At 35.5% G+C, this 16,430-nt stretch overlaps 1 protein-coding gene across 4 annotated transcripts in view; it reads right to left on the bottom strand.

Moving 5' to 3' along the window:
* The window catches only part of WWP1 (WW domain containing E3 ubiquitin protein ligase 1), a 58,696-nt gene that overhangs the window by 18,700 nt on the left and 23,566 nt on the right, over positions 1 to 16,430 (bottom strand). For 2 of the 4 annotated variants that reach the window (XM_051771567.1, XM_051771558.1), the window contains exons 3-10: positions 15,169 to 15,307; positions 12,748 to 12,872; positions 9,887 to 10,024; positions 9,723 to 9,789; positions 7,454 to 7,635; positions 4,060 to 4,405; positions 1,967 to 2,062; positions 1,166 to 1,340 (exon numbers count right to left, since the gene is read on the bottom strand). In XM_051771567.1, the coding sequence (XP_051627527.1) occupies positions 1,166 to 1,340; positions 1,967 to 2,062; positions 4,060 to 4,405; positions 7,454 to 7,635; positions 9,723 to 9,789; positions 9,887 to 10,024; positions 12,748 to 12,872; positions 15,169 to 15,307 (1,268 nt within the window). Of the gene's footprint in view, positions 1 to 1,165; positions 1,341 to 1,966; positions 2,063 to 4,059; positions 4,406 to 7,453; positions 7,636 to 9,722; positions 9,790 to 9,886; positions 10,025 to 12,747; positions 12,873 to 15,168; positions 15,309 to 16,430 lie in introns of those variants that run through there. The other 2 variants (XM_051771574.1, XM_051771583.1) reach the window with 2 other exon arrangements.

The raw sequence follows: 16,430 nt of genomic DNA, 5'->3' as shown, positions 1-16,430 counted from the left end.
ACTGTGAGGGTGACAGCACTGGCAAAGGTTTCCAGAGAAGCTGTGGAGTCTCTATCCTTGGAGATATTTACAAGACATCTGGAAACAGTGCTGGACAGCTGGCTGTAGGTACCCTTGACTGAGCAGGGACATTGGACCAAATAGCATTCAGAGGTCCCTTCCAGCCTTGACCATTCTATCTTCCTCTAATTGCATAAGACAAATTGACTTTGATGCAGAGCTCCAGGAGTTAATTAGTGGTGATGCATGTTTCTGCTATTGCTAGTGACAAGATACAATGTCCAATTAGATAATGAGAGGCTGAGAACTCTTAAATGTAAGAACACTGCAGCATCCTTTACTTCAGAGGTGTATGTGAATAAAATCCATCAAATTCAAAGTTAGATCTGCAAATGCATAGAGTCCTATTCCAATGAAACTGTTTTAGACTTGTACTTCAATGGTTTCTTCTTTAAAACACTCCAGCTGTACTACATATCACTTACAAAATCTCGGGGATTGGATCATTTTTTAAGAGGCCAAGCACAATTGTTAAAGTGCACTCTTTAGAGTGACAGTGACATGCAGGCACCATCATTCTTAACCCTGAAAAAACAACTATCCTATTTATCCAATCACAGATGGGAAAATCTGGCTCAAGAAATATCCTCTTTGAAGCTACTCATATTTTCTTCAGGCAGAAGTGAGCAACTATTTGAGAGAAATGGAAAACCATGTAGGAAATTCCAGAGCTGAACCAGACGCATAAGCTTCAAAAGTAAGCTCAAAGTAAAAGAATTGCCACTTTGTATTAATGAATGACTCCTAATCATTAAAAGAGTTTTGAAGGCCATTTAATGTTCAAAATGTCCATAACTCAGCCTTTATGTTGCTTTTCAGTTTAAGGGACTGCTTTATTTTTACCTTTTATTACTGTAATAAAAAATCTTAAGTAAAATGCAGTACATAAAGCTCCATTAGGGAACAGACTCAGAAGGGAGTACTTTCTGCCCTTGTAGACGATTTTTGTTAGCATTTTTCAAAAGAATCAGAATCTGAATTACTGATGCTGAACGTCTCATAACACACCTGGTTGAATAGTTATAAAATCACTTTTTCTAAAGTTAAAGAACAAAAAGTATACCTATACCTCTCTACTAATTTCTAAATTTTATGTAAAAGTTACCGAGTAGAGGTATCGTTGGTTGAATTGTTGCATAGCTCCCTGCAGTTGATTCCGTTGAGATTGCCACTGCTCAAAGTTCCTGACTGATTCCATTGTTGGTCGCTGCCATGTTGTCGTTCTGGTGTTGTGGTCCACATAGTAAACTCTCCCACGATCATCAACTCTTCTTTCCCAGCTTTCAGGAAACGCAAATGTTAACAGCTAAATTTTTCAGTAATGTTACTAGCTGATATTCTTTTTATGCTTAAATTCCTAGGCAGTGCTTGAACGAACTACTGGAGTCACAGGCATGATTTAAATTTCTAAAGGTCACAAAAGTACTCCCCAATTTAATTGGTAGAAGAACAACTACACAAAGTACATACTTCAAGCAGTAGCATGCCCAGCTCTCTGTCACTGCATTTTTAACTCTGTAAATTTCTGTGACTGCAAGTAACGTTGGCAGATTCCACAGAAAACACTTTGCTGGGAAATCTGAGGTTTGGAATCAGGGCACTACACTCAGTGGCACCACCTAAATAAAGGCAGTCATATGTGCATTATTTTATGTTTAAGTTTTAAAGGAAGAACAAAATACTTTAGTAGCTGTATTTGAACAAGTGATCAGAACAAGTGACATATACAGTACTAACATTCCTATAACAATAGCTACAATTAATATAATTCCACATTAAATGAAAGTTAGAATTTCTTATTATATGATGCACAATACAGTTTTCATGAGCTGCTGTTTGTGTCCTGCAACAAACAAATAAAAAAATAGTATATTTATCATATTGAATTCAAAAATGTCCACATTACCCAGGAGGTAAGGGCTGTGGTCTTTCCCACGTTGTAGTTCGTGTGTTGTGATCAACATAATAGGTTCTACCATGAGGATCCTTTCTTTGCTCCCACCTTCAAGACAAAGAGACTTTCACATAAATCAAGGTGAAAATACTTCCTTGGGACATCCCATTAAGACAAAAAAGTACCTTGGTATTGAATGAAAATATCAGGATCCAAAACTCTTTCTAGAACTCTGAAGAAAATTCACACTAGAATATGTATCAGTTACTTCCTATTCAACTGATATCATCATAAAGACTTCTTCAAAAAACTTGGCACATAAAATGAGTATACATCAATATTCACAAGCATTTTCAAGTTACATTTAAGCTATCTGAGAACAAAGTAATTAATTACCTGCTCAATACTTGGATGATAAAATAACCTCATTCAAAAAGTGCTTAGAGATGCATTCTTTGCATTTCCAAGTTCATGCCTCTCTCAAAAAAAGAGGGAGTTTACATCTTGAAGCTCTGTTCCCTATATCCAACAAACAACAGCATCTTTCAGAGTGAGCCTGAAGTGTGTGCTATCAGATGGTTTTCCTGTGTTTCTATTTCCTGTCCTGGTAATCCCTGGGGATTATTTCTTCTGTTTAAGTTTTGCAAAGCAAATTTACATTGAAGATGGAGCTAGGACCAAACATTATCAAGAACTGAAGTTTCATGATGCTGAGAACTACCATAATGCAATAAAAAATCTGCAGTTGATACATGATACATGTTTGGTTTTCTTACATAATACATAATTAGTTCCTCAAAACACAGGCAGAACACCTTGCCTCCTTCTCCCTGGTCTGGGTGTGCATTTCCTCACTATTACAGTGTATCCTATAAAACTCCTGCAAAATGTTTTCTGCAGTTTAAGAGGTTACATGTTAAGATTTCAAGAAGAGAAGAGAGGAGAGGAGAAGCACCATTTTACAGAGTTACTACGGCTAGACATAATGGAGACTCAATTAGGCTGTGGGGTGGAGTGGAGATGGGCATGGGGAACCACAAAAAAAAAAACACACATGGAAACATGATCAGGGAGGAACGATGAAAAAATGCATTTGGCTGGAACTCATGATCCTGTCCTCAGTGGGAAAGCATGTAATTAATTTTAAAAAAAAGTGTGTGAAGGGGGGATACCCACAGGAGTTCCCACCTATAAAAAGTTTCCATTGTCAGAGCATCTGAAAGTTAAAAACGAGGTAACTCTTCCCCAACAATTTATATATAAAAATATATTTCTATATTTTTAAATGTTTGTTTTCATGTTTATCTAACTGCAGAAACTCAAGTGAAGTGTCACTAATAATTACTGAACCTTCTTCACAGGGAGCAGGTACACGAGAGGCTCTCTGAAAGATCAGCTACAATGACACAAGGTGTACACAGTCTGGGTTAAGAAACAATTTCTGGGATCAGAAAATGCTAAAATAGTTAATATTTACAATATTATGGAAATGTCAGTATTTCCAATTAGTTACTGAAGATATTTTTTCACCCAAACATGAAAGCATCTATAAAACAATGTTAAGTTATACACTATATATATACACACACTTGAGTATGTACTATATTTTCATTTTTAATTTTGTATTTAAGACTATAGAAGAGGTTTCTAACAGTCTAGTAAAATTAAAATATTCTAGCTATCCTTACACGAGAAGCATCTAAGAGGATTTATAAACTAGTTTAATGATTTTCACTTCTCTGTGTTTTGGTTCCTACAAAATTCTCACAGTTTAGGTAATAAAAGAGTAACAAATTACAGCCCAAATAAGTTTGAATATATGAAATGAAAAGTCTTCACATCCATAATGCCCAAGAGTTTGTCTATTGAGATCACAATACCATGTCAGCAAACCAGTTATCAGCTGTTACTTTCTGGGACAAGAGTAGCCAGTTATAGCATCAGCACAAATCCCATTTTAGATCAAATAACCCTGTCTCAGCCATCTGACCTGCATTTGACAATTCCAGTATAGAATTGGTTCCTAGTGTAGAATTAAGTGTCTGTTTCTTTATACTCACATTCAGATGAAACATTATTATAGCATTAAAAACAAAATCACATACCCTGGTGGCAAAGGTTCTGTACTAGCACTACCAGGCTGCTGTCTTACGGGTTCTGCAGATGCACTTGAGGTGGAGGAGGATTCCCTTGGTTTTGCTGCATCTGCAGCTATACTGTTTCGAGCATTAGGCTGAGCACAGTCTGTTGCAGCTGTAGGTTCTAGTCCAGCAGACACAGCAGGTAATGCAGAAGTGTGGCTTTCAGAACTAGTTGCTTCTGTTGCTGACTGAGGTTCTACTGTAGTGTTAGTGCAATCTGAAGACATGGGAGCTTCGACTGAAGTCACTGGAGCCTCAGAGACAGAAGAATTACCCGCTTCAGGTGCAGAGGAGGATGACTCGCCATTAACTGAGAAACAGGAAAAAAAAAATTTGTGTACCAGAATCTGATGAGATTTATTTTTCAAATTACCAACTTTTGGAGTAAAGAAATTGGAAGGACTATGTTTTAGTTGTACCTAAATGCCACAAGCAGCACTTTGTCTAAGACAACAAAAAGTCACAATGCATCTGCCTTCAGTTAAAACTTAGTCTGCAAGCCATTCTCTACACTTCCCTGTTAAAGTAATTTCTTAGTTCCTGCATATCTTGGTCAACTCAATGTTACACTTTACTCTTGATTAGCAAGAGGCACTCATCTGCTTTCCAGAAAACAGTTTGTTTTTTTTTTTTAAATTTTACACTTATATCAAGTTCAAAAAAGTATCTTGATCAGTATGACACAAAAACCAAATATTATGAGATTACTCTCTGAGATTTGAAAAACTAAGAGGCATTTCTTATGGATCATTTCTTTCCTTTTTCAGTTGACGTACAGAACTGTACAATTAACCCTACACCTCTGTGCAACTTGGAAAAAATCTCCCTCCAAAAGCGGGATTGAAATATAAAAATTATTATTGGCTAACACATTTTATATAGTTCAATGACTGAAGAAAATTACTTCAGTCACAAAGTAAATCAATTCTATCTTTTAAAGAACAATACAAATGTAATCCAACTCAAGCAAGCATAACCTCATAAAAGGTTTCAAGCAGGCAGAGGGTGCTAAAAAGGTTTTATTATTCCCAAAACCACTTGGCCAACAATACATCAACACCAATCATCTGCAGAGATTAACAGAACAGTATCTCAGCACAACAAGATCTTGTCTTAGACAAGTGAAATCAGGTATGGCAGTCTGTAGGACTCCCACTAAAAGTCAAGGCCCTACAAAAAGCAGTGCAACATCATTCTCAACTTTCATTTTCTGTATCACTAACTGACATCATACAGTGACAATTGTATTTATACTTAGCAGTTTGTACCTGTTTTGGAGTTGGAATAATTCTTCTACAGGACTAAAGATAATATGCAACATAGATTTCAAACAATTTTCTACCTTACAGCATATTATCACCTTACCATGCTAAGGACTGAGGCCAACACAATTGCTCTGCACTCATAACCTTAATGATATAGATCTGCAAAATTTAACCCTATGCTAGTGTCTATAAAATCCTGTTCCATTATTTTAAAGAGTTCCTTTGCTTTAACTCTGCATAACACTCTTAGAAATAAAGAAATAGCTAGATTCTATGTATTACTTGCAATATGTATATAATGGCAGTAATTTTTTGCTTTCACAGACAGTCAGAAAAGCAGGTCAAAGAATTACAAACAATAAAACTGTTCGCAGGAATGAATTTAAATTAGTGAATCAGTTTCTTTAAGGAATTATCACTGCACCATATATATTTTCTTGATATGCATAATGATAAGCATGATTTTACAGGCAGTAAAAAATTTGTAAAATCTTTAAAGGCATTGCTTTTTCAGCACAGTTATTCCAGGGTAATACATCACTACTTCCAGATGGCAGAAAACAAATTAACTACATTAAGACCTGTCATGATTTTATATTACTTCAAGCAAATGGAAAGCATGACATAAAAAAAAATCATAACCACCAACAATTTGATCCAATTTCCTCAAACTTTTGCTTAAACTAGCAACAACTTTACTTAAACAGGAAAAAAGCCAACTGAAATTCCAGCTTTTGTTAAAAAAAATTCAATTCATCTACATTAAAGAGTGAATAGAATTACATAATAAAGTTAGAAGCAAAATAACTGACAAATCATCTCCTCTATTAGTAAGTTGATCTCCAAAACAGATCTATAAAACATTACATCAGGTGATTACCTCACCAATTATGCCTAAAACAGCAATTCTGGCAATATCACATAAAATTACAATCCTGCTATGCACAACAGTGGGGAAAAAAGTGCCATCAACAAATGCTGGAGACCTGCTTTATGCCTTGCCTTAAAAACATCTCCACCAGTTGCTACAGTAGTTGAAAAATGTTATATCAGTGCCTCAGTACAAGCTCAGTGATGATTACATCATTACCATTTGAACAAACCAATTATTTTTCAATTATCCTATCCTCATACAGATTTCAAATGGATCTCTCCACTGTTGAAGAAAAAGGGAGAAATGCCTAAATAATATATATGCCCTCTAGCCTCAAGTAGAAAAGAGAGGGGAATCAAATTAAACTTCTCCAAATAGAGAAAAGCTTCAGACAAGGCCTAATTTAATTATTACCTTTTAAAGTTCATAATTGTTTCTGCTATCTTCCAACTGTACTCACATTTTCCACTCTATTACAGAAAGTTTGACAGTCTCCGTTCTACTGTTTAGTAACAGCTTGCCTATTTCTATTTAAGGTTATCTTTTCTCTCTGCTATCACTGTAATCTCAAACAGCTGAGAAAAGACAAAGTGCTTAGAAAGCACAGTCATTATTAGATGCAAAGTTTTGCCAGAGGAACAAAAATTTAAAAATACTTTATTTTCACTTGTTTTACTGTTTTAAATGTTAACTGTAGTCAGAATCAACATTTTTGTGTTTGAGATGAAAATTAAATTCAGTATTTGCCACTACATGTTTTGAAGCAGCATATCTTTCAAAAAAAACTGAAGGCAAGGAGAGCCTGCAACACATCTTGACTCAGAGCACAACAGTTCACTGACTAAATCAGATTTATGTTATTTAACTACAGTTACTCAAATTAATTGTCAAAGAAATCTTATTTTTCCTCCAGACAATCAGTAATACGTTTTTGTTATCTGGGACAGAGACGGGGAAGTTTTTGGACACTTTAATCTTTCTTCATCAGAGAAAAGAACTGATGGGAGACTGTGAAACACAATACATTTCAGAATGAGGTTAGTGCAGAAAAATTTACAAAAGTGGACAAACAAGATTACAAACTCTAGCCATAAAACATCCTTTCAGTATTTTTGAAATCCAACAAAAATTGTACAGAAAAAGTGGCCCAACTCCAGGTATACCTCAATCAGACAAAAAAGCCTTACGGAACATGTTCTCTTAACTCTCCCTTTCTTACCAGTGCTGTTGACAGGCTGAGCTTCAAGTGGTTTTGGTACTGGTGTATTTTTAGGTCTGGCTGCAACATGAGTAGGAGATGGTGTGCTGTCTCCATTAACAGCTTCTATACAGAATGTATTCTGTACTACAGAGTTGGAAGGTACTTGATTGTCTATCCCATTAGAAATGTCACAAGCCGATCTTGGTAAAAATAAAAGATCATTTCAGGTTATTACAAACAACAGTTACACAACTAAACCAAATCCTACACTAAATCACGCTATAGAAACAAATAAAGAAATGGCAGTAGTCCATAAATCACAACAGTTTATGGAATGGTGTTTGCAGCCTGGGCAACAGTCAAGTGCAAGACCAAAACAACTAAGAAAAAGGCAAAAATTAGTTTTGAGTATTTTAGATACTTATAATAGGTAAGATTTGCCATTTTCACTTCCTCTTTTACTTGTAATGACATACTGGAATTGAGTCGAACAGACTGATGCACCTGCCACATCTTCCAAAAAGGCCTTAGGAACTCTTCCAAGGTGCAGCTATGAGCAAGAAAACTTTTTCTCTCATTAAGCAACAGGAACAATTAGGTTTGTTAGTCATATCACTAAAAATAGTTATACCATAAGAAAGCAACAAAATTCTCCCTCAGTAAAAGGAAAATAAGATGAGCTTCTCTATGCTCATCATTGGCAGGATGGGACATTATGATGACAAATACACACAGGCAGCTCTGTGTTTACAAGGCCACACGGAAATAAATGCAGTTTGAGGGCTTGTGAATGGAATTTTGTTCAATTACACTGGTTTTTTACTTAAATCTATTCCAGAATGCTTAAAGCCACCCACAAGAGATACATATTTTGAAAATTAAACTCAGTGCCAACTCCCTATCTTCTCGAGGAATAGAGGCTAAATAGTGAAGAAAAGTTAAACAGATGACAAAAATGTTAGAATAGGTAGAAGTCCAACTTTGCAGACTAAGAAGGGAAGAAGCAGCATTCCCATGCTACCTTATCTACCTCCAAACCAGTAGTATAAACAGAGAATTAAAGTATTATCCCTTTTCAGCTCTGTACTACAAACCCAATTTAGCTTCCAAAAGACATGCAGAGAAGCTACCTTAAAACTTTTCTTGCTCTCTTAATTTTAAAACTGTAAATCAAAAGTGTTGGACAGTTGTATTGAAAACTACTGTGAATTAAAATATCAACATCAAGAGCAGGATCCCAGTAAAAGACCTATCTCCTGCAACAACAGCTGAATGAAAAGAAATTATTGTTACTACTGTTTCAAAATGGTATGCAGATGAATTTCAAATCACTTGTAGCAGTCCCAAACCTTTCTAATGAAAACAAAGGATAAGCAGCTTTTTATCCTCACTCCCTCATATTGGGCACCCATCGGGGAACAGAGACAAACCTCCATGTACTGAAAAAAAAGAATCAAGTCGAGCATACAAGGACAAATGTGTCCTTGTCACTAAAATGCATAGCAACTGTATGTTTTTTCACTCCAACGGGTGTCAATAGCTTACACAGCAAGGGGCTCATGTAGGGTACCTGAGCAGGGCAGTAACATTAAATTGTTCTGAAATGGACCTGTTTGTCTTACTAGTGGTAAGGGAGCAAAAAAACTACTCCTGCTTCTCTCCAGACAGTCCTTGAGGTGGTGTAACAACAGAGAAGACAATAACGAAGTTCTAAATTGGTCCCAAAGTCTTTTTCTTGCCACTTCAGGATGGAGCAGGCAAAGCCTTTGCCTCAGTGTTATGAATACTGCTTGCGAAACTCAACAAGTCTCTTAAACAAGTTCCTGATCTAAACCTTAAAAAGGGTGAGGGGGAAGTAATTCAGGCTTTTTTTTCCTTTTCCTTCCGTTCAGATGCTACATTGCAACAAGATGGTAGACATTAGTAGAAACAGTTCTTAAACAACGAAAGAAAACAAATGGAATAAGTACATAAAACCACACTGAACCACCGCTTCCTAATTTCTTCTGCAGAATTCAATAGATTTTCAATCAGTTGACAGCAAAGAACAGAAGTGTCAATTTAATTTTCTCAAGTTAAATTATGTAATTATCAAACAAGTAATGTTTCTAAAACCTATGGCAACATATTTTAGACCTTAACAGTTAAAATCTATTGCCTTCAAAAAAATGAAAAGAAATCCAACCAAACAAAAAAACCACATCAAAACACAAACAATCCAAACATTTCAACTGAAAAATTTGCTAATATACGTCATATATCACAAAACACAAAAATAAATTCCAACCTGGATGAACTTCTTGCTGAAGCATCTCTGCTTTCATGCACAGCTTCACCATTTTGCTGAACTTCTACTGAACAGTAAGAAACAAATTCAACAGAAATATTTTATTATATCTGTTTGAAATCTTAATTCAAATATTACCATTTGATTTAATTGTTTTAACTTACTGGTCGCTGATGAACTGAGATTTGTAAGAGATTCTTGTTCAACAACCAAACCATCTAGCACAACTGTCAGTTCACCTGTTTGCACCATGCCACTCTTGTTTTCCAAAGAGAGTTTCAACTGTTCTTTCACCTTCTCCACTAAAAATGGAGTTGGGGTGGGTAGGGGAAGAGAAGGAGAGAAGGGATAAAGGAAATATTAAATTCTAAATCACATTCATATTAAAAGAGACTTTCAACACAAATGTGATGCATGTATTTAGTTCTATAATATATATTCAGATGATTCAAATCAACACAGTAATCACTATGGAGCTGTGTACATTTACATCTGCTGTGGATGAACACACAGTTTATTTTAAAAATTAATTGACCACTTATATAGTATATTCTATAAATATGCTATAGAATTCATGTGGTTTCAGTACTTTCTTGTTAATGATTTCCCAGGTTTGCTATTTCCACTAAGCCCCTTTGAAATTGGCTTAAAGTCAAACAACTTCTGAAGTACACATCCAAATACTACAAGTCATTGGGAACTTCACTATAAAACCAAAGCTTATGTTCACCTTCCAAAACTAATTCTAAAAGACCACTGAAGAGAACATGTTTTTGAGGAAGAAGTAAATGCAAAGACTGCATAGAGTGCTTCCTGATTTTTTAAAGCTATTTTTAGTAAACCCTTACTAGGATTTTCATAGATGGTGACTCCAAAGATTAAACAGTAACAGAGAGGATGCCTCCGGTAACCAAAAATTAAATCAGAAACTATTCTCACCAAAAGAAACTTTCAGATAATTGATACATGGTGCAATAAAAGAATTCAATCTGACTGACAAGCAATGGTCACATTTGCAGAGAGACATAAATAATCCAGAGGTAAAACATGCTGTGGATGCTGCGTAATTCTCTCTAAATCAACTATTACTAGTACAACAGTTAAGCTACACGTCATAAATTCGACATGGTAAGCTATGAGTTCACATTAATCAGGTTAAAATTGTTAAGACCTTTCAGTAATTGTGGTCTCAGATTAACAGATTAGTTTTTTAAGACATACTACCATATTTCCTTCCATATGATAACATTCCAAGTTAAAGTTAAAGCTCACTGTGCACTCCTGTGCATTAAACTAGCATTTCCTTATTTTTTTCCTCTTAACATGTATCCTAATTGAACAGTAAACATGAAAACAGGGAAGGCTACCATAACTTATTGCCAAACACCTTCAAGCTGTAACTTTGAAGAGCAGGTTCAACAGTGCAGCTGGGCAGCAGTTACTAGCACACACTGCTATATTACAATGGATTTCAAAGGGCTTTAAATCTCTGGAACAAGCACAAAGCTCTCAAGTCTTCCAAATTATTGATCTAGCAATGAGCATTTGGAAAATGGTACTACGTCAAAGAGGAGAAAGAAGAAACTAGCCTACCACAGAGTTGTTAAATTAACATATTTATGAATCCTAACTTTTGCAAAGGCCGGTTGGTTTAACTGCTGCTATTTTAACAGGTTATCTTCCTAAAACAGATCAAGAGTTGGCTGTAGTTCAGCTGAGTTGGCAAGAAAACTGTGAGGTGTGTGGGCTGCAATTCAATACTGGTGGTGTTTAGCAGAGAAAGTAACCACACTAATTCTAATTTCTGCATTTAGTGGACTTCCCCTTTCCATCTTCTTGAGCAAAGATCCTTTCAAGTGCTTCATTTTACATTAGGTATCAATAATTGATGACTGAAGTCTATGAATCAGACTATTCTACCACTGAATTCTTGGATAATCTAGCATGTGTCAAACTACTGACTTGCCAAAATCAGAAACACTGCACATAAATTACTTTTGGTGCAATGTGCAACAAACTCAGTCAACCATTCCCTGAAAGAATTTGTCAAGTTGTCAGATCCTATCTCCCCTTGATCTACAGTAAAAAAACATTAACTATTTTGCTAGAAATAGTTAAAATACTAATTAATCTCTTTTTTTTTGCTAGCATCATTAAAACACAGGTTTTTTTCTGATATATTTTTCTTATTTAAAAAGCAAATTTTCTTCTTAACTATGGAATCTTGTGCAGAATCTTTATAATACTGAAGAAGCTCCACTTAATTTTGGATTGTTTCGATTTTCTGTGAGAATCAGAAAAATGAAGCTTTTTTTTTTCAGCTCTCCTTTCCCCCCACTTCCTAAACAGAGATCTCAGATTTGTATGTTTAACTTGTGAGAAAGGTTAAGATTGGTTTAGCTGGAATTCTACTGCCACTCTGGAGTGGAATTTAAAGTGTGGATTCACCATCTTCTTGTACTAAAGAAAAAAATTTTGAAAAGCAAATTAGAAGACCTGTTTTAATTCTATTAAAGACATTTAAAATTAGAAGTTACATAGAAAAAACAATCTCTAATGTACTAAAAGGAAGTTCTCAATTGTTTCATTAATCAATGGTTTATACTGATTGCTGGTCAGCTAAATTATGAGAGAAAATATCCAGCCTTTTTATTAGTGACTCCAGAAAAGGAAAATACGAAAAGTTACATGGCTTTTCTAAAAGTTTAACTTTTTTTGGTACCAAATCTAAAACAGATCTTCTAGAAAATTAGTTATTAGTTTGCTACAAAACATTGTATTTAATCACTTCTGCTTTTACTTAATTTGCAGTAACTCATACTCTGTTTGTTTCAAAAGTATTATATCCCATTGTTACATTTAAATTGCTCTCAATAGCACAGACATCTCCAGAAGAGACAAGTAAAGACATCAACTGAAAGTCAGTTGTAATTACGTGTGTAGTTAGTAGTCTGGTTTCCAGTTTGATATACAGATTAGTAATAATAATTCTACTTTATTCAAAATATCCTTCATGATAACTTACATTTTCTATTGTGTATTTCCAAAGCTTGTCTCAAGTCTACAGTGGCTCTTCCTAATAAAGCATCTGCTTTTAAAGTGTGATGGCTCCACACTCTAAATTCCAGCGTAGTCTGTGGAGTCACATTCCTGCACATAAAATACATTTTTTTAAAAAATATATACAGATTTTAAAGTATTCGTTTTTGTAATTAGTAGTATTTGAACTTAATTCACTTTCTCATTGAATTTCCTGATACTTATGAACTAAGTTTTCGTATTGCAAGGGGAAATTTTTAACTAAGAACTACAAATGCTACGATATTTATACTTAGGATCAAACTTAAAGTGCATTACTACAATAGCATTAAGTATTTGAGAAGTACCAGAATAACCTATACTAAACTCAAATCTCAGTTATATAAAACATATCTTTATTTATGAAAGGCATATTTTCCCATATTTCTCATTATTCCAGAGTTCTAGCTAAAATCTCACATTATTAAAGGAGAAAAAGGTGGGAAGTATATATAAAAAGAAAAATACTAAATACTTTTTTAAAAGGAAAAAAGAACCAAACAGCTACTTGCAAGCATGAAGAACCCTCTTAATGGGTGTCAGTTTGCCATGAAAGTATTTTTAAAACATCTTTTAGGAATCCACAAATATATACGAAACCATAAGGCATACTCACAGAAATCAGAGGGGAAAAATCAAATGATGAAGCTAAAGTAAAAATTGGAGGGAAGCAGAGAGGTAAAGGACCCAATTACAGTAGTATTATGATAACCTTTGGCATTGATCTCTCCCCTGCTCAAGAAGGAAAATGGGAATCTATGCTAGGTCCTGAAGAGTAGTTTTGCAGTACAGGGTCTAGTACTGCAAGGGTGCTCTGGGCTGTGAAAAATGGGAGTAGAAGTACTTTACTGCAAAAAGTCAAAGGCTGCACATCCATCAGTATTGATCTAATATATACAGAAAGTTATATCAGTATTGATGAAAGCAATAAGAACAACCCCCACCCTCCCAACAACAAGACTAACTCTACATTCACTTGAACATGTTGGACAATGTGGATCATTTTTGCTGAAACAGATGAGCAAACATATTTTTGCGTTTTGAACAGGCCTCCTTCTGATGGAAGTCTTACTACAAGACCAGCTCAACAAAGAAAATTAAAAAAAAACAACAACTACACAGAGAAAATATACTGCTGACCCCCAGAACTGAGGAGAATTTCATAAGTTCACTTCTCCTCAAACAGACTGGGCAACTGAAGCAACAATACCATTCCATTAGCCAGAGGAAAAGGCGGCCAGAATACCTTAAACATACATATAAGGGTAAGATCCTAACTAAGTAATACTGATGATGGAATAAGTCTGCTTGGTTGTATTATGCATCACAAATTACCTCACTTCTATCAGATCACCAGATCCTGCAAATCAAACCTGCCTCCTCAAGCAAAACTCTGGTTGCTGTGAATATACTGGTAGCTCAGTACTTGTTCTAGCAATAGCTCCTGGAAATCATCGTCAGGTCCAATACTGTATTATTCTCTTTTGCAATACCGCAAAGGGCTAATAAGTTCACTAAACCTGATATACTGAGAAATGTAGCACATGAATACCCTACTTGCTTCAGCTCAGGTCTGGAGTAAATAAGTAAGTGTTCCCAAGTGAAGAGTTTCCCAAAGTTCGGTAGACTGTACCACTCCTCCCTCTCTAGCACTGTTAGTTATGAGAACCTAGCATGGTTTGTACTACTAACAAAGCTGGCTATTGCACATAGACACTTCACGTGCTGTGATATGTACCGGCCCAGGCTCAATGCCACTTGATAGTAGCTATCCTGTTTCTAGACCCAAGTCTGAACCAGTACAATCTTGCTTCTATAATAAGGCATTCTAGCCAATTGCCAGTTTTTCACGGTGTCATATTTAGGTATATCTACAGCCCTAGCACAGTTATACCAAACTAAACCATAAGAAGATTAAAAAGGTCAACTATCAGGAAAAGTTGCAAGGTCACTTTGTAGTAAACTGTTTTTCAGTGCATATCCCTTAATATTTCTTCCTCATCAGAGGAAGAAATTAACTTCCTCATAACTACTACTTACCCAGCTGAGATTCTTTTCCTTTTAAAGTTGAGAATTACATGCTTACAATTAGTAACTCTTTCTAGTAAGTTGTGCTAACACAGCGCTAACAAATATCAAGACTAAAGCCTGTACAGCAACTGTATGCAAGTAACACTCTCTGTACAAAAAATATTCTCAAAACATTGTAAGAATTGAGGAAAAAAATTCATTTGAGACAAATATCATCTTATGTCTGCATTTAGACATCAACAGCCAGAGCAAACTATGTAGGCATCCAAGTTCAGTAAATATTTGCCTGCAACATCTGTCTAATAAATAGTATTAAACAACCAAAAAATCTACTTACACTGTCAGCTGCTCATCCCATTTGGGATTTGAAGAACTACTTGATTTTGCTGTTTTCTTAATTTCTCCATCTGCAGTTAATTCCGTGTAGAAAGTTGTTCCAAACCAATTCTTTTTCCGTTTCAGTTTGGCACTAGAAACTAATAAAACACATTGCTTTATCTATAACAGCACACTGTTACTGAAAAACAGATAACGTACTGCCTACTCATTGTAGGAAATGCATTGCATGGCAATGTTATTTCTGATCCTCTCTACTTCTGCTGAATAGAGAGAAGATAATGCAAAAATGGTAGCTTTTGTTTTCAAAAGCCACTTTGTCAGATAGTGGAAACCAAGTGTCACATACTCTTTTCACCACATACTGGCAGGATTGGTTGGAGAGGCGGCACAATTATTTTAGGGATAAACACTGAAAATAATGTGGGTTATTTTCTTACTGTTCTTCCCATTCTTACCTTAAATGAAAAATACCTAAGATACATCTTATGATGCATCTGAGAGATTATCAGACCTTTTTTTTTTAGTTATATGTTGTTATGAAAGCGTATGCAGTTCACGCCTATTTCAAAATGTCCCCGTATACCAAACCCTGTATATAGAGCCTCATTTCCTTGCCTGCATTATCCGTGTGGTTAACCTGTGGTTTTACACAGTTTGTTAAAAGTAAGAAATCAGCTCAGATTTCCCTTATTTAAACAGCTTTGCAGACGAACATAAAAGTTTCAGCCAAATATTCATCAACTAAGAAATAGCACTCAATCAAAGAAACTATTTTTCACCTCCAAATCACTGGTGAGTTGCTCTGTGCTCCTGAACATAAATCTGTTCTCCCACTTCCTTGCCCGGCTGAGGAAGTCACTGTAAGAACAACAGCAACTTAACTGCCAACATTTTTAAATTCTATTTCAGGCAGATGTCATCTTCAGAATACCACAACAGACTCAGAGATGTACCTATCTGCTGACTATGCCTTCTCTCTAATTCCTCCCATATTTCAGTGTGATTCTTGTTCCCACCACTTGCAAACTAAAGCAAGACTGAGTATTTTCAGACACTCAGAAATAATCCTTCCCTGTTGGTTTTCTATACAGTACTTGCTAATTCAATGATATGTGTGTGCTGATTTTGGCTGGGGTAGAGTTAATTTTCTTCACAGTGGCTGGTATGGGGCTGTGTTCTGGATTTGTGCTGAACACAGGGTTGATAATATAGAGATGTTTTTGTTATTGCTAAGCAGCACTTGCACAGAGACAAGGCCCT

Source organism: Manacus candei, unplaced genomic scaffold (genome assembly GCF_025592945.1).
Source record: "Manacus candei isolate 608988 ecotype Guabito, Panama unplaced genomic scaffold, ASM2559294v1 h1tg000008l, whole genome shotgun sequence".
NCBI lineage: Eukaryota > Metazoa > Chordata > Aves > Passeriformes > Pipridae > Manacus > Manacus candei.
The sequence above is the reverse complement of the archived record's forward strand: the minus strand, read 5'-3'. Positions and strand labels throughout refer to the sequence as shown.